Source organism: Pogonomyrmex barbatus, unplaced genomic scaffold (assembly GCF_055798465.1).
Source record: "Pogonomyrmex barbatus isolate J1 unplaced genomic scaffold, ASM5579846v1 scaffold3, whole genome shotgun sequence".
NCBI lineage: Eukaryota > Metazoa > Arthropoda > Insecta > Hymenoptera > Formicidae > Pogonomyrmex > Pogonomyrmex barbatus.
The window spans coordinates 2,017,280-2,035,662 of record NW_028297127.1 but is presented as its reverse complement, the minus strand read 5'-3'; the positions used below and the strand labels follow the sequence as shown (position 1 = coordinate 2,035,662).

Below are 18,383 nucleotides of genomic sequence, written 5' to 3'. Positions count from 1 at the left end.
GTTAATATTATATATCTTTATTATTAATACACTACAAGCAAATATATTAACAATTTTAAAACTTAATTACATTTTTTTGTATTTTGCATTATCCAATTTACAATAATTTATATGTACGTATTATCTATATGAAAAAGGTTTATTTAAACATCACGTAAACATTATACAAAAAAAAATAGAGTAATCCTGTAAATATAATCTTAAAATATACAGCACATTCTGGTTTTTTCTGGTTCTTATAATTCTGCAGAGAACTGCATTATCAACAATAAAAAGAGAATTTACTTCGTCGATGTATTATTGACTGAGAAAATTCGCGAGAGATTATTTCGGAGACTTCACGACGCTACCGCGAATGCTATCATCGCACGCGGTACAGTATTGTTTATTCATCAATTACTATCGAACATACGAATCACTTATTGCAAATACGTGATTTTTCATCTTTATCTCACAGATGCGTATCCTGAACCTGTAGAGAGTTATGTCGTTGGATCAGACAGTATGCGAAGGTGAATGCAATTAAAAATGTGACAGATGGATGTGTCATTTAAACCGGTGTAGAGATAAACAATCTGTCAACGGCTTGTATTTATTTTTAATTGTTCTCGGTTTGCGTCTCAAGTTCGAGAAGAGATAGTTCGGTTAGCTCCACTTAGTATTAGAGATATTCGACTGATTCTTGGATATACGTGTCAGTTTTGATGGTTGCCTGTCGAGATAAACTTTTACTTTACATTTTCAGATTTGAAAGCTTTCGAAAGGCGACTCACCGAGGTTATCGCAAGTCTACAACCGGCCACCAAGCGATGGAGACGTATGTTTTATTTTTTTTTGTTTTGTTGTCGAATGTCCTAATGACAAGGTTCAAGAAATCTGAATATTTTTGCAGTGTTGTTGTGTGCAGTGTCCACTTTCACCGCTATCGGTGCTTGGTATTGGTTGACAGATCCAAACACATCAGCAGTGCCCTTCACACAGAGTTTATATAATCATCCATTCTTTACAATGGCTAGTGTAATTTTAGGTGGGTATGAAAGAATCCTGTTTGCATTTTGCACAAATTGACTTTGCAGATTGTAACGTTGTTAAATCATTTTGCAGTAATATTATTCATGCTGGGAGTACACAGACGAGTGATAGCACCTAGTATTATAACTCAGCGAGCCAGGAGTGTACTTGGCGATTTCAACATGAGTTGTGACGATACTGGAAAGTTAATCTTGAAACCTACGAGACCTCCCCATCCTCACGAAACTTAGAATATTTGCGATTATCAAGTAAATGTGAGAAATAAATACAAAATGAGCTCAGTCATTCTTGTTACAGTATCGTTTTGAAATTTATGACAAGTAGAAAATTTAGAATTATATATTTTGACTTATGGATTTTTAATTAATTATGCATTATGTGATCTTTTATGATGCATATTAAACTTATATATGTGAATATAATATGTGATCTACCTGAGCATGTGCTAAATCTTGGAATCGCAATTTTTTCGAAGCTTGAATAATACCATTAATTAATTAATACCAATTAATATTTTCTTGATATCACGATCTAAAATGTAAAAAAGAAATAATCAAATCGGAGAGTAAGTTTCATAAATTCAAAAGTTCCACGAGTTCCGAAAATTCCTGAAATTTTAATTGCAGATTCGAACAGTTTGAATGTTTCCTAAAAAAGCAAAGTATTAGGAGAATACAAACAGATGAGAGGTGGTAATTACGACTTTCGAAACTGCGATTTCAAAGCCGCGATGTATATAACGATTAAAACATTTATTCGTAGTAATATTCCGCATGTTACAATTTTCTTTTCCATTTTTTTCTCTTGTATGCACAATCACGCATTTGTCTTTTTAAAATAGTTACATGTACAATATTATAATCTATGCGGACTACGGTTCATTCACAATCAAATATTCACGAGGAGCCGTCTTGTCAGTTCTGAAATCATATTAGACTATAATATGTAATATGTACAAATGATTACCGACCACAGAGTACTATTTTCAACGTACCGCCAATGGACAATGATTGCGTATGTGAAAAATGTCTTGTAAGATGTCTTTAACAATTGTACAGAGCACAAAGCAAACCCTGTTGCTTTTTAAAAGTATGTGTGTACATACTTTTGTCGCCGATTTGGTACCAAGAGTAGAAAGTCTTGGCTAGCCTATCGATAAATTTCGTGATAATTTTGCCAAATGTTGGGTTGCATATAGTTTTATGCAATTTACGATTTTCGCACATTTAATAATGCGCGCTTTTTACATGCATACATTATATAATTTGAGATAAATCAGTTTACGGAATAAATCGTATGAGTTACAGGAACATTGTCTTTTGTGTCATTAGGAGATGTACATATATAAGATGTACATATATACCTCTCTTTTCTGTAACAATTTATTTTTCATAAAAATGATTCTACGTTAGCCTATTTAGATACGGTACGCTGTTCCGCAAAAAAGGATTCAAAAAGAAATTAGGCAACTCGTCACTTAAAGTACAAAACCGAGAGTTACAGCGCACGATAGATTTTTATCGTCCTTATATTCATTTATTCGCAATAAGAATAGTCATTCACGTAATCATAAGAACTTCTTATTTATATATGTACATGTATAAATAAAAAATTCTTATCCCCATCAAAAAACGATTATGAACAGTTTTATTTTCAGTATCAACAGCCTCAGTAATTTTACGCATCTTCCCATCGGTACTTCCTCGTTTCGTACTTACGCACGTAACATACAGGGATTCTCGTTTTACACACCACACACACACACACACACGCGCGCGCGCGCGCGCGCGTATATGTGTGTGTGTGTGTGTATATATATGTATGTATATATATGTATATATAATGTATATACAGAGTATCTCATAATTAGTTATATACTTCTCCTGAGCAGATAGAATCTATATTAAATAGAAAAATCCTATATCATTTTGCAATTTCTGCAATAATTAAAAAGCAATTAAATCATTAATTAAATTAAACAATTATTAATTTATAAAATAAACATGCATTCGCTCGAAGAGATAGGGATGTTTGGAAAGGTGTAATGCATGCTCTGTATTATTTATACACCTCCAAATTCTATGCTCTATTATTATTACACCTCCAAACATTTTATTCTATAGCAATTATAACTACATGTAATGGGGGGGAGGGGACTATCTCTTCGTGCAAATGTATGTTTCAGATTTTTATAAATTAATTTCATTAATTATTGAAAGAAAGTTGCAAAATAATAGAGGGTTTTTTACTCAGTATAACCCTCTGCTCACGAAAAATGTATAAGTAATTATGAAACATCCTGTGTATCGAATTTATCAAATATTTTATAGTATAAAGTCATCATCGACTACAATCACACTTTCATCGTCGTACAAATCTATTGTATTATAGATCTCTTTATGATTTTCATCTATATCCGCGTGTAAACTGAAGTGATAACTATATGAACAGCACTTGCCCAAATGCCTTACTGAGCTTACACTAGTGCATGGAAAATAGATCGCCGGCGGAAGGAAGAGGCGCCAAGCCGCCAGTCACATCGGGCAGTTGCGTCAAATCGGGGAGATTCGAAATGTGAGACTTTACTTCCGATCGAACCGCACATACCTTCTTGAGCTTCTCTTTATAATCCTACGTATGAAAAAAAAAATTTAGTATATTATATCTAATACCTTTTTCAAATTTACTTTAATTTATTTAAATAATAAGAAAAGAGGAGAAATATTAATACCTCTAAAGTACTTTGAGCTTGTTGAAGTAGTTGTCTTTGCGCTAAAGTGTAATCCCGCAGCATCGTCAGTAGTCTTCTCCTGTCCTCCATCTCGGCTTGCAGCCGTCCGTTATAGTCGGCGAGAAGAGCAGCAGCTTCGTTCACCGCTGCACTCAATTGATCTGCAGCTGTCCGATCAGCGAGGTTCGCAAGCAACGAAACCTCAGAGACTTCCGGTGGTAAGGATGCAATACGTTCTCTAACACCAGCATCTGAGGACGCAGTATTTTCCAGGTCCTGAAAAGCACAGAAGGCTTCGTTAATGATGTTCTGGACCTCTCAACGATTCGTCGCGTCTTGCGGAATTTTTCTACTGTTGTTATATTAAAAATAAATGTAACTTTATTTGTAAGAAGAATAACAAAACACATGGTATATTGCTGCAACGCGATAAATAAAAAAAAAATCAGTCAATTAAAAAATGTGGCATTGATAATACAGAGAGTAATATTCCTCTTATTAAAGCAAAGCGCTCATCAATCGCTAAAAAGAAATCAGCATTCGCTCGATTTATTTTGTGAAAGGCGAAGCTTACAAGAACCAAAAAAAAGGAATACGCAAATGTAACCCTATTTGGAGTGAAAGAAATCGGCAACACTACTAAATAAAAATATATAAAACCGATAGGGTGGATGTATCGGCTGTCGAAGTGTCTGCTGATATGCCTCATGGATTCAACATGTATTTTCATATGAACAAAATATTTTATTGCTAACGATACAAATTCCGCATCATTATTGTCGCTTGTATAATTGATATTAACCATTAAGGCTTTGATTAGTTCCTCGGTTTCTGGTGGATCACCGCCGGGAGTTCTTGGGCTTAACGTAACGTGAAGTTCTTTGGTGCCGTCTACTTCTATTTCAGTCTCTGATTTCTTTCTTTCCTTCTTGTCCTTCTACAAGCACAACAAATACATATAGATCTTTTCAAAACTTTAATTTAGTTAATATAAAAATCAAAATTATTCAGTACATAGAAAAATTGTATTTACGAATTACATTGTACTACTAAACATTATGTAAACTTTCTTATTTTTGTAACAGCTAATGGCTTAAAGGCTTTGAATATGTCTTAAATATTTACTTTAGCTTCAAAAAATTTTAATTATATAAATTAAAATTATAAAAATTAATTATATAAATTATATAAATAAATTATAAAAATTTTAATTATATATCAGGAATTCTTAATATTATTTAAAACCTTCATACCTTTACTTTTTCTATTTCAACCTTTGCTTTCTTTTTTGGTGGCATAACAGAATCCTTTTCAGATTCCGCGAAAGCTGCTTTAAATTCGGCTATTTGTGCTTTGTCATAAACTCCTCTCTCTTCCCAGATTTGTAGTAACCTATTCAATCGCTCTCTTGTTTTCTCATCGAAACCTTTCATGTGCTCAAAAGCTTTTGGCAAAACTGTCTCAAATTCTTTTCCAAATTCTGGCCCTTTCTTCTTGCTATTTTGGATAACATCATTTGCTAGATACATGAACATCAACTTGCGATTGTCCTTCACTGTAAAAATTTATGTAAAGAAATATTAAACTTATGTAGATAACTTTCACATAAGGAGTTAAAGTTAGAAAAATTATGATGATAAGTAGTGATCCTAAAGATTCATGTGTTTACAATATAATGTTTTAATTATAATTATTTAACTTATTTATACATATATATATATGTTTAATCTTTTACTTCCAAATGTATCCTATTTGATTATTTGCCTCATAGTAAATTTAAATGTTATCGTTATTAACATTTGCTTCTGTAATAACCATTAACATATCATCACTTCCTTGCCATTATCTTTTACGAATAGCAATAATATTTAATGTCTTCAAAAACCTTGTTTAATACATAAGCATGAAAATTTAAGCCAACGTAATTTTCTTTAACCCTTTATCCTCTTTTTCTTCAATCTTAAAAAATTAACAATTAACAAAGTTTCTCTTCTAAATAACATTCATAGATATCTATTCGACTACGTAACCGTAATCGTGGCAATTAACGGTGCGTCGTGCAGCAGCGATAACGCACACGATCATAACCTCAAAATTTCGGTGACGAAGCGTCCCGGGTCATCCTGCGGCGTCGTCGAGCCCAGGTAAACATTTCGATTCGGCGGCATGACAAACCGGGACATTCTCGCGATAGACTCGTACCTTTGCACATCTCTTTGAACCAGATCTTTACGATGGTCGGATGATGCTTTCTGTGATGGATCAGCCAGAGCGAGAGCGTCTGGATGCTTTGCTGTGACGGATTCAGATCCATCAGCCGTTTGACCAGGGCGCTCTCCGTGAACCCCGTCATCGCGCGTCGGCTGCCGTCGGCGACTTCGTCAACGAGGCCTTCCTCGTAGTCTCTGTCCCGAATGGAATCGCGTTCCTCGACTTACCGTTGTTGCGAAGTTTCCGAGGATACGAGAAGGCACAAGTCCCGCGTGGTGCCGACCGGACAACAGCTGAATCAAGTGCAAACTTACGATACGACGCAGCGGGACGCGCGATCTGCGCATGCGCGCTGATTCATACGAAGTGCCATCAGCATTGCCTACGGAACTTAGTGAAAATTATATTCGCGTGCTATTGCTCTTCTTTAATGATGGTAAGTATGGACTTGATTTTATCGACCGAAAAAACAAGTGGGTTCCAACAACTCGCGATGAATGACGTCACCAGTTTGAAAGCCAAAAAATTTTTTTTTTGACAAGTCAATTCCAATAAGACATTCCCGATCGCACAAATATCATTTGAGCTTTAAGCGACACTTAATACATAATGTATGTCATACATATCATATATTAAGTTTAAAATTTAAGATAACGTTGCAATCGGGTCTCAGATTATCTATTCCTTATCTATAGATATAAATATCTATGCAGATACATGTTTGAATTCACATTTTATCTCGAAGCAATATTTTAACATGAAACTTTTTTTATAATGTTTGTTATAAAGCTACAAAGCTTGCTACAACACTAAATTCTGCAATTTAATTTTTAAAAATTTACAATGAAATATGCACTTTATCGTACTCTGTAGCACAAATCTAGTTACATCAAATGAATTATTTATTTTAACTTTTTTTTTTTAAAAATGCTCTATACAGACTTGCAAGTAATTCTTCTGATGATAAATATTGTAATTACATGCAAATCTCTTAATATTGCCGTAATACAGATGAACAGGAATTTATTTAAAACAGAGATCTCTCCTGCCGATCTTCAAATGAAATCGCACGCGTTTTCCTTTTACATATATTGATTTTCTAATTATTTATCGATCAAACGAGCACGATCGATGGCATGAAACAGCTCGGGAAGAGACGGACGAAACGATTAAACAGATTTAGAACAATAATTTATTTGTATATAATGTTACCTTATTAGGAAAGACGACTATATATATATATATATATATATATATATATATATATATATATATATATATATATATATGCACGCCCAATGGACAAGTTTACTGTATATACAGTACGCAGAGTTTTTGAAACAATAATCTTATTGCGTACAGAACTATTTTATCGCTATACATCTAATGGACAGGTTATTGCGTTTCCTCTTAAATACCAATGATTTCATCGCTTATGTCGTTGATATATAAATCGATAGAACATTTATAATATACCTCTATTTGTGATATTTACAAATTCCATTTGTGAAGAAGATTATCATCTTCTCGAGTTCAGCACCCGATTATAACAAATCAATTAATAATTAATAATTAATAATTAATAATTGTTTCACTTAGAGAACATAATTAGAAATCAATAAAACAACCAAATGTTCAATATTGTATAAATATTAAAGAAATAGAGAATTTAATATATATTTAAAACGATTTAATCTCTTTTTTTTTTAACTTTTGATACTCAGAATCTCTTTTGTTCACAAAATTTCTGAGTAAGTTGCGTGTGAAAATAATTTCAAGATTGACACATTTACAAAGAGATTAAATCGATTTTTCTGTACCAATATCTGGGATTCGACTCATTGAAATTTAGGATTTAGATCCTCCTTCCTCTGAAATTCAAGCATTAATTCAAGTATTAACATGTATAACGTAAATTTAATAACAATCGGTATTGATATACAATATATAAATGTATATATATATTTAAGATTATGATTGCTTTAATTTTGACAGTCGGGCGAACTTCGTTAGAACAGCCAGACGTTTGCCGTTGATCATCGAAGCGCTCGGAAAAGGAAAAAGTTTAGGCATTAGACTTCTATAACCATAATCATAAGACTAAACATACTTGTTTGAAACGACATGAGATTAATATTAGATATTCTCTCATCAAACTTAACATAAACAAGCCTATGTTTCTTGAGAACATGAATATTCGGCTAAACTTGAAATCGACATCGGGATTTGAGGATAAAAGAGGCGTCACGCAGTTTTACAATCAAAGTTCCATTTTCGCCGTGTAAAAAACTAATCATCTGGGATAATCATCGGGAATCTTCATCGATAATACTCTTAGTTAATACTGTATCGAACTTCAACAGCCCCGTCTGCAAGTCGATGTCGTTGTCGTAGGGAATATTCACCAACACTTAATGTCATGTTACAGCTTGAACAACTTAAACAACAAATTGCTAATAATCAATTAATCCCAGAATGGAACGAAACGTCACGCAGAAAGTCACGATTCCATTCTGCCGGACGTCACCTCGTCGTCCACTTCCGTCTTCAGTTTCTGCTCCTCTCGTCCAGCCTCCCCGTGTTCCGCTTGTCCTACCTGATCTACGTTCACTTCCTCCTCTTCCTCCTCCTCTTCCTTGCCGCTTTGTATCACCTCCTCTTTCACCGTTACGCCGCCGCCGTCGCGCTTCTCGGGCTCGTGATTTTTCGCCTCGCGAATATTCTCGCCCGATGAAGACTGCGTCTCTTCTCCTGAACGGTGGAAGGTCAGCACGTGGTGGTCCAGTTCCGCGCTGAAGAAGAACTTTAGCGTGCACTTGGAACAATCATACGGTCGCGCGTCCAGACCGTGTTCCTGCAGCATGTGATTCTGCAAAAAAAAAAAATCGTATTGATCCATATCCGAATTACAAAGAGAACAGAATAATAAACTTTGCGTTTCGAGATTTTTGTATGGAAAGGTAAATAAAATCGATGAGACGAGACGAATCTAAAAGAAAATGACGCGATTCCCGCGTAATTAACCATCGTTCAGCTAAAGTGTAGGAAAAAAGAATCTGAATTTTATTTATTAGAGTATTTGCGAGTTAAGAAAAAGATTGTAAGTCAAATTTTCATTTAAAGAGCAGTGAATTAACTCGTTTCAATAAGAATTATCCTTCTCGCATGTTATTTCCAAGGCTATTTATCCGAGCGTTTTCTTCTTCTCCGAGAGTCCACGGTTGTTTTCCGGTTACCGTAAATGCGAGTGGATAACTGTTATTTCACGTTTGAGACGTATTAGCAGACAGTCGCGTCGAGTCGTACCTGAAGGCCAATGGGAGTTGTGAAGAGCGACTGGCAGATGTAACAGCTAAGAGCGGCACAACCGGCGAAAGTGTGCTCTATTAAGTGAATTTGCAGCTGCATAGGACTCGCAGCCTCAAATAAGCACAAGTGGCACCGTAAAGCCTCCAAGGACGCTTTTCCGGATGCATCCAAATGTTCCTTCCTCACGTGCTGCTGAATTTTCGCCTCGCTTGGAAATGACATCTAGGAATTAAATTTTTTTTTCTTTTATCTTGAAAGATCAAATCCACGTTTGAAAATATAAATTCAAAATGATATATCATCCTTAAAAATAAGAAAAATATTCCCGCGCTATATATTTTTAACAAAAAGCTTGAAAATTCTAGTCTAGTCTTGTGATTTTGACATTTTAAAACAAAAATTAATAAACTTTCCGTTTATCGAAATTTAATTTTCTAATTATCGTTATTTTAGCAAAGTAAAGGTCAGAGGGAAAGAAAAAGAGAGAGAAAATTATGTAAAATGTATATAGTAGCTCTGCACTAACTTGACACTGTATACAGGTGTAGGTATTCGAGCCACCACCGCCAGGCTTCTCGTGCTCGGCGAGCCGGTGCTTCTCCGCCTCTTCGAAATCCTCGAACTTCACCCCGCACTCCTCGCAGCGCTTCTTATCCGCGTTTCCCTCGTTCCTCGGCCGATCCTCTACCTTGAGCGACCCTCTCTCGTGCTCCCACTTGTCCTTAGCTCCGTCCCACTGGCCGTCTTTGTTCGCGAGCCAGGTCGCCTCATATTTCGCCCGATGCTCGTAGGTCGTCGAGTTCAGAATAGGCAGACCCTGGGAGTGTCGCATGTAGCACGGCTTGCAGACCCTGAGTAACTGTCCGCTCGTGCTGGCGGGATTGGGCGGCAGATTGACAAAGTCCTCGGCCGCGAAGTCGCGCAGGCAGAGGCAGCAACCCTGACTCTGGCCTTTGCCGCCGGGACTGGCCGGGCTGGCGCCGGCGCTGCGAGAACCCGAGGACGTTCGTAGGTGATGTCGCGCGTGCAGACGACACTCCAGGTCGCTGATCAGCGTCTGACGGCAGACGACGCATGGCGCGGGCAGATGGGGCAGCGTGCTGTCCAGTCGTTGCTGCGGGTCCACGTTCTCCAGACTGTGTCTCTGCACGTGGTCCAGGAACTGGCTCTCCGACGTGAGGCAACCGCGACACACCACGCACGTGTCGCTCAGCTGGATCTTGCAGTGTTTCTGCAGCTTGTGCTCGGCCAGACTCGCGCCGGACGGACACACCTCGTCGCAGATGTTGCACTTGTGACGTCCGCCCGGCTCGTTGGACGCGTGCTGCAGTCTCGTGTGGGATTCCAGCTCGCTTCTCGAGCGACATATCTCGCCGCAATAGCCGCACGTCATGCTCAAGGTGGACAGACTCTTGTTGGATAGCTTGGGTGGCGTGTGAGCGAGCTTCTTGTGCGCCTGCAACTCGGCTTCATTCGCGAATTCGCCGCGCTCGCAGAGCTCGCATTGCTGACCGGAGTTGCCGTAATTCGAACGTTTGTTGTTGTTGTCGCGCTGACTCACGGAGTTGTTGTTGCTCGACGCTGGCGAACGACCTCTCTTCAACGATTTCGCCTAGATTTCGGAAAAGAAAAAAATCAAATGATTTTACGCGTACCTCTACGGTTATATCATATTGTACAGAATATCTCGGTGTGATGTAAAATAAGAGAATTTTTTTATTATTTAAATGTACAGAATGCAGAGTTCAAAAGTGTAAAAATTATGTTTAAGAACGTGTAACTATTTGTCCAAGGTCCGATTGCACCAACGTTATTTTGGCTTTAAGCGAGACTTAAATACGTGTCTGTCTTTAATCATTTAGAAAGAAAAATAAAGACAAATATATGTTTAAATACTCGATTAAAGCTGAAATAACGTTGGTGCCTAATCCAGCCTTTTTTTTTATTTAAAATAAATTTATAATTTTTTCCTTGCCACGTTGATATTGATTAATTTTCTCTCATTCTATCACTGTCGAACAAATTAAAATCCTTACTTCCTCCTGATTTCTATTAGATCGTTGAACGCGTCCGTTTTCCCTGTTCCTAATCAACGGCGTCTGATGATCCTGCACCGCCTGATGGTGGACCTGAGCTACGTGTCGATCCAGCAGGAACTCCACCGCGAAACCCTCCCTGCAAATGGGACACCTATAGAGACTGGCCGAGTGGCTGGCCAGGTGAAGCTGAAGCTCGAGCTCCGAGCCGCAGCAGATGCCGCAGAAGACGCAGCGCGCCCCGACGACGCCGGGCGTTGAAGCCGGACTTCTCGTGGCAGCCCCGACGGGACTGCTGTTCATCAGGGACGAAACGATGGAGGGTGGCGCGTGCACGTTGCGCACGTGGGCCGCGATCTCGGCCTCGCTCCGGAAGAAGCTCCTGCCGTCGCCGGAAACCGTCGCCGCGTTCGCACTTCCCGGCGGCGAGTTCTCATTGTTGGACACGGCGCACACGCTGCATCGATAGATTCGGCACTCCTGGCTGTGCTTGACCGCGAAGTGCACCTGTATCGCCACCTTGGAGTCGAACGTGTCCCGGCACAGGGCGCAACGGTAGAGATGATGCGCGTGGGCGTCGAGCAGATGCCTCTGGAGTTGGTCCGGATGTGGATAGAGCTTCTTGCAGGCGCCGCATGCGTATTCCTTGCTGACCTGGCCCAGGTAGTGCTTGGTCAGGTGTGCCAGCATGTCTTCGCGGGTCGAGAATACGGCCTCGCACTTGGGGCACAAGTGCTGCCGGGCGGAGATCTCCTGGTTGCGGTGGTCGGCCTGCAGGTGCCGAGCCACGTGTTCGCGGAAGGACTCGAAGTCCTTCAGCGCGGCGTTGCACTGCCCGCACAAAAGAGTGTCGGCGGTGTAACTAGCGGCGGCAGTGGTGGTGGCATCCGCGGACGGTCTGGTCGGACGTTTGTTCGTGAGATCGGCGGCCTCGGGGACGTCCCTGTTCTTCGGCATCCTGGTGTCTCTCATCGCGGCGCCGTCGTAAACGCCGTTCAGCTTCGTCTCGCCGTAATCCATACCGGCCGTCGGCGCTGGTCGGCGATTCTCGCAATGCTGGAGAACGTAATGCTCGGCGTAGGTCGCCGCCGAGGTGCACGGGATGCCGCACAGCGGGCATATCACCATCGTCGCGCCGAAGCCGCTGTCGACCCGGTGTATCGAGAGCGAGTGGTCGCGCAGGCAGGCCAGGGTGGAGAATTTCATGGTGCAGAGGTCGCAGGTGAACGCGTTCTCGTAGTGATCCCGCTCGCCGGCGGGTCTGTCAGCTCGTTCCTCTGGCGGGTACTTCCGGTCCGAGCGCGGGTCCTTCGGCCCGTCCTGACAATCGGGCGGCTTGTCACGCGAGCAGAACACCGCCTGCTGCTCGTTCGACGTTCTATTCGGCGACGGTGGTCGCGCTAAACCACTATCTCCGCCGCTGAGGATGGCCTGGTGCATCGTGCGCACGTGCATCTGCAGCTGCTGTATGCAGCTGAACGAATCCCGGGTGCAGTACATGCACGTGAGCTTCAGGGGCGAGTTGAGAATCGGCGTGGTGGAGGCACTGCCGGTGACTTGCGACGTCTTCAGGATGTTCCTCGGGTTCAGGCTGAGATTCAGCGACGGCGACGGCGACGACGGCACCGGCGGCGAGGACGTGCTGTGCGAGGAGACGCTTCTCCTACCGTAATCGACATCCTGGAGCTTACCGGCCGACTGAGAGGATGACGACTGGTGATGCTTCTTGTGAGATTGCATGTGCGACGTTAAGGCCGCGGCTGAGCTGTAGCCTCTCGTACAGGCCGTGCACTGATAAGGCCTCTGGGTGTCGTGCGTCTTCAAGTGGATCTTCAGGTGATCGCTGGTGAAATGAAATATTGGAGCTCGTGACGGCAATTGTCAAATCTGTACTTGAGGGGATTCTGAACATGTCTGTATTACCGAGAACGCGGTAATTTTTGTATCGCTTTAATTTTTTATTAATTTGATAGATTTGGAAATTCTTCTCCACAATTAAAGTTTATATATATTAACACGTATCTAGCATATAAATTTCGTATTAAGAACGAGAAAAATTTTTTAAATTTAGATTTTTTTTTTACCATTTGTTATTTTAATATGCCGAAGCTGTCAAGTCACGTCAATATTTACTTTATATAAAAATTTTGAACCTGTACCTACAAAACTGATATTGCTAGACTAGAAGATTATATGAAGAAACAACGTTGAGTTTTTAGGATTAGGCTAGATACCTGATGTAATACACAAAAGCAATACGAAAATTTGTTTATGTGTGTATCATGTGTTTACAGAAATGCATGTATGTATGTATGTATGTATGTTTAAATGTGTGTGTGTGTGTGTGTGTGTGTGTGTGTGTGTGTGTGTGTGTGTGTGTGTGTGTATATATGAACGTAGAATGTATTACACCTATTTTTATTTACGAAAGATTATGAAAAACTTATAGATTATTCTAAATTACATTTTAAAGTAGTATAAGAAATTTTGCGGCGAATTAGTAAGTTATACTCTTAATAAATTTAATTATTATTTACGGAATAATTAATTTCTAGCGCGATAAAACTTCATATAAATTATCTTATTTATATTTAAAGATTAATAGAATACTTAAAATATTTATATTAAAAAATTGGGATTTTTGTCATTAATTACACTTTTATTAATATATGTTTATTAATATACATTTCTATTTTATATTTAAATAATTTTCCAGATTCTAAACTTTGTTACATTGTTTTTAAATACGATTTAGAATAATCTGAAAATTTTTCATAATTTTTTTCATTATAAATATAAAAATTATAAAAATAGGTGTAATACATCCTTAAATCGATACGTTAAAATACGATTTAAAATACGGTAAAATTATCAAGTTAATAATTCAATTATTAACTCGATCACGTTTGTTATACACGTAAAATGAAATGAGTGATAAAAAAATAATTATTATTTTATTCAAAATTGAAAATGTGATAATACGTGTTGGAAATAACTTTTTCACTTAAATAATGTTACGCCAATAAAAGGATATTTTATTATCCTCTTATTGATTTATCAATTGCCAAGATCCAATTCAAGGTATTTTAAGATTAAATCAACCGTTCTTCCACACTGACCATCCTGACATCCGCGATCACCATATATTGTTCTCGGAATAGATGACCGGTGCTATAGACCGACTCATCTTTAAAACGCTAAATCGCCTTTCGTTTTACAAATCCGGGATCTAATTCAGGAAATTCTATTTTCTGTAATACGTGACAAGTCCATGTATATTAAGGTTCATCAGGAACTCCGCGCTGTCAATCACATTTGGAAATAGACCTCACCTTACGGAGATATTTTGATATTTCCAGTACGGAAGTCGGACATAAAACTGTCGAGTAAGCGCGGTAGCGTATCCTTAGTAATACAGATTATTATTAAACGTCCAATAACGCTAATTTATCGGCATGTCGATAACTCTCGGGCAACTCGAAATGATGTACTCGCGTTTAATATCGAATTAGAGTTATCGGTGATGCGAATTCCAAATCCGAGGGAAAGAATTAAACGACGGCGAATTCGATTAAGAGCGCATCGTGGGAAACGTAATGAAGACAGACGGAGCTCGTCGCAATTAGCCTGAAAATATTTTTCTCTCCTCGAACGCTAATTAAGTGTCCTACTAATGAAAGGCTGAATGTATTACTTAGATCGGCATCGACGTCGAGGGCGATCGCGTTAAGCCCGTCGTTTTTACCGTTTGAAGAATGAATAAATAATTCTCATCCTGTTGAAAGGTGGGAAATCTAGCTAAAATCATTCCTCGCCGTATCACCGCCGTTTCCACACGGGCGAGAAGCTATTAATGTATGAATTTTAAGTGCTATCGATCTCTCCCCGATATTTAAATGTGCAACAGCAGCATCGAAATATGAAATCGTTATTCCGCATTGAAATAAAAGGAGTATAATAAAATTAGATTTACTTAAGTTCGATATCAATGTTTTAAAATCTTTCTTTTCTGACATTAAATAACAGTTTGATACGAGAAAAATAAGATAAAAAGTATTGCCGCGCTCGTAACTCTTGATAAAGAAATTGGGAAAAATTCTCTGTTGTTTCTCAGCCAGACGATCGCCAATTGATAACGCAAATGGAATAAATAAAATTAATGCGAACCGAGGGTAATATGCGAAGTTAATTTATTTATCGCATTCCTCGTAGAATCGTCCGACTAAAATATTATATTCGCAAACTGTGGAGTCTATCTCGTGCATCTCATATTTTTATCACAATTCACCTCACCGAGATGACACACGCGTGAAAAATTGTTTTTCTATTAGCTTCGGTATGACTAAATGGAAGCCCCGAAATATATCGAGCCCGAGTAACTATTTTCGGTGTTCTCTCTCGCGAAATGGGCGAGCCTTAAATGTATATAATAAAAATATGATATTCGAGTCGTTTTTACTCGTACCGACCAGGTAATTGTATATGAAGTGTTGCATTTATAGCAACAGCGAGTGTCGAATATGGCAGCGGGCGCGGAGATTTCGGAGCCGGGTCGAGACCGGGTAACGACTCCGGCGATTTTCGCGGTGGACCATGACGGATGAATAATTCATCAGTGTATACGTCGGTCCAGATCGACGGTGCGGCGGCGGTGGAAAACTGAAACGCCACGCTCGCTTAAAGCGAGGTCAGCCCACGAGGTCCGAGAGGAGATGAGGAGGAGGCGAGGAACGGCAAGAGAGGCGAGAGTCAAGCCGGGCGACGGTCAAGCGAGCTGTCCCGGCACGCCGAAACGAAGACAGACGGCGAATTTACTCCTGCACTTTGCGCCTGAATTATTCATGCGCCACCAGGATTATCGCCCGGGTGAACCGCGGCTGTCCTATTATCGAGCGTATCGCTTCGCGGCCGGCCGGTCGAGCGCGACCGACGACGACGCGAAAAAGAGAAGACGTGGGCGGAAAAAAAAAAAAAGGCGAGGAGAGAAGGAGTAAAAAGAGGAGACGCCGAGGAGGAAACGGAGGAGCGTTCAAAAGCGTCGCGCGCTCGGCTTAACGAGGAGGACGGATCAACAGCGCCGGTGTCGAGCGAGGTATTAAATACTGCTCGCGCATTCCTGTTTTGACGTCACTATTACGCGACGTCTCGCCGGCGTGTCACCTTCGACGAGAGATGATAAGAGAGAGATGGCCGTGAGGACACTCGGAGAAGTTCCGCTCGCGATAATCGCACAGATTAAGCACAGAATTCGCTTGGCTTGCATGAATACGAGCGAATTCTTGCGAGTTACGATATACTGCGTATTTTACATCTCGTTTGTCTATTCGAATTTTTTTTTTTATTGGAAAAAGTGAGAAAACTGAATTGGAGAATTTAGAGCCTCCCTATTCGAAATAATCATTTAGCTTGTCGATTGCGGGATTGAAAAGAGATCGAGAGCTCTGAAGGGGAACTGAATTATTTAATAATGCGGTCGTCTTCGAGTATTTTTTCCCAAGATAGATTCTTCAGCGTCTATCGGAGTTGTATTTCAAAAATAGGATTTTACGAAGATCTGTATTTTTAAAATTTAATTCACCGAGAGAAAAACGCTTTGTCTTCAAAACTATTTGTGACTTTCATTACTGCGAGAGAAAAATAAATCTATATAGGTAATAAATTTATATAGGTAAATTCCTGAAATAACTATTAGTATAAAGAAAGTTAACGATTCGACTGTTCGATCTTTGCGAAAATGTGGAGTTCAAGTGTGTAATGGCGAGCAGCCATTATACAAGAAGAAGGTCGCGTTTGGGGTGCTGAAAGGAAATGGAAATAAATGATCCGTTAAACTCCACCTCGCCAGGTCAAAGAATCACCCCCATCGTGGTGATTCGTGGGTGCGCGTTTAGCGTGCTCGATCTTTGCTCTCGTCAATCTTCAAACATTTATTTACTCTGTAAAAATTTAAATGTGGAAGGTCGTTTATTCAATAAAAAAACAATCTAGTTTTCGACATTTTTTTTACTGATTTTTCAAATAGTCAATATCGTTTTGCCTAAGCATGCGATTGTTGAAGTTCGACTAACTCTACAAGTCTTGTCTGTATCAAAATTCATACAAAAAGACGACATAAAAAATACATCGACCAAAGAAGCGGAGGGCAATACCAAGAGGTCGAATCGTGACTTCGGATCCATGAGAATTACGAGAAACTACCGTAAAATGCGATCTCGCTGCCGCATTCCGTGAGAATAAAAACATCCTCGTGGGACGCGATCTTACTCGCTAGGATACGTCAGATATTTCTGATTGGTTTCGGTCGAACCGAATCTAACTTCGAGGACAAGTTAAGACACCAGTACCATGTAAAGCAATTTTAAAGCAAACATATTTTTTTCAAAATTTTCGGAGATGTAGAGCATTTTTGAAAAATTTATAACAAAGGGAGATGATTTTTTTTCGATATGTCGGTGCGATCGGATATTGATTTTAGAATTAAATACATTTCTACTATTTCGATTTTATTAAAGTCTCCTAAATAGAAGATATATATTCTATTTAAAAAAGACTTTAGTAAGATTTAAATAATAGAAAGTATTTAACCTTAAAATCAGTATCTGATCGAGTGACATATAAAAAAATCATCTCCTTTAGTTATAAATTTTTAATTTCACAAATGTTCTACATCTCCGAAAATTTGGAAAAAGATATGTTTGCTTTAAAATTAACACCCCCCCCCCACACACACACACACACACGTATCACTAACGATACGATCGGAAAGTTACATTGTTGCGTTGTCCACAATCTGTCATGAGCGAAAGTCTTGGTTAAGGGCTGACAGATTTCTCGCGTTGCGAGACACTCAAACGTGAGAACCACGGAGATTTTCACCCTTTTGTTGGGTCACCCAAACCGACTGCTAAAGTGGGAGGACGAATAGAGACGTGGCGTAAAGATCTGGCAGTGCGATTGTAACAGCGGCTGACAGGTGAGGAGCAAAGATCTGTTAGGACTTCCTTCGAAATGGCATCATTTGCATCTGTGGTTAGCTTCAGGAAAGAAGAAAGTCTATGAAAATA

The 18,383-nt window shown here is 39.4% G+C and overlaps 3 protein-coding genes across 8 annotated transcripts in view; 1 reads left to right on the top strand and 2 right to left on the bottom strand.

The window, feature by feature from the left end:
• Positions 1-300: 300 nt before the first annotated feature.
• Cnep1r2 (CTD nuclear envelope phosphatase 1 regulatory subunit 2) lies at positions 301-2,342 on the top strand. Of its 2 annotated transcripts, XM_011637506.3 has the most exons (5): positions 301-373; positions 458-512; positions 746-817; positions 893-1,027; positions 1,105-2,342. In XM_011637506.3, exons 2-5 carry the CDS (start codon positions 485-487, stop codon positions 1,260-1,262), a joined length of 393 nt encoding a protein of 130 aa, XP_011635808.1. In that variant the 5' UTR covers positions 301-373; positions 458-484; the 3' UTR covers positions 1,263-2,342. The 2 variants fall into 2 exon arrangements, with proteins under 2 accessions (XP_011635808.1, XP_088935253.1); XM_089079127.1 differs by having other exon boundaries at positions 344-512.
• LOC105426333 (regulation of nuclear pre-mRNA domain-containing protein 1B) lies at positions 1,766-6,315 on the bottom strand. The gene is made up of 5 exons (XM_011637507.3): positions 5,966-6,315; positions 5,017-5,318; positions 4,566-4,700; positions 3,764-4,039; positions 1,766-3,663 (listed from the first exon to the last, which is right to left on the bottom strand). Exons 1-5 carry the CDS (start codon positions 6,114-6,116, stop codon positions 3,514-3,516), a joined length of 1,014 nt encoding a protein of 337 aa, XP_011635809.2. The 5' UTR covers positions 6,117-6,315; the 3' UTR covers positions 1,766-3,513.
• An 833-nt stretch (positions 6,316-7,148) lies between these two features.
• L (zinc finger protein Lobe) overlaps positions 7,149-18,383 on the bottom strand; it is a 75,650-nt gene continuing 64,415 nt past the window's right edge. For all 5 annotated transcript variants that reach the window (XM_025218076.2, XM_089079110.1, XM_089079111.1 and 2 more), the window contains 4 exons: positions 11,320-13,162; positions 9,810-10,895; positions 9,281-9,505; positions 7,149-8,843 (listed from right to left, as the gene is read on the bottom strand). In XM_025218076.2, the coding sequence (XP_025073861.2) occupies positions 8,475-8,843; positions 9,281-9,505; positions 9,810-10,895; positions 11,320-13,162 (3,523 nt within the window). In that variant the 3' untranslated portion in view covers positions 7,149-8,474. The remainder of the gene's footprint in view (positions 8,844-9,280; positions 9,506-9,809; positions 10,896-11,319; positions 13,163-18,383) is intronic.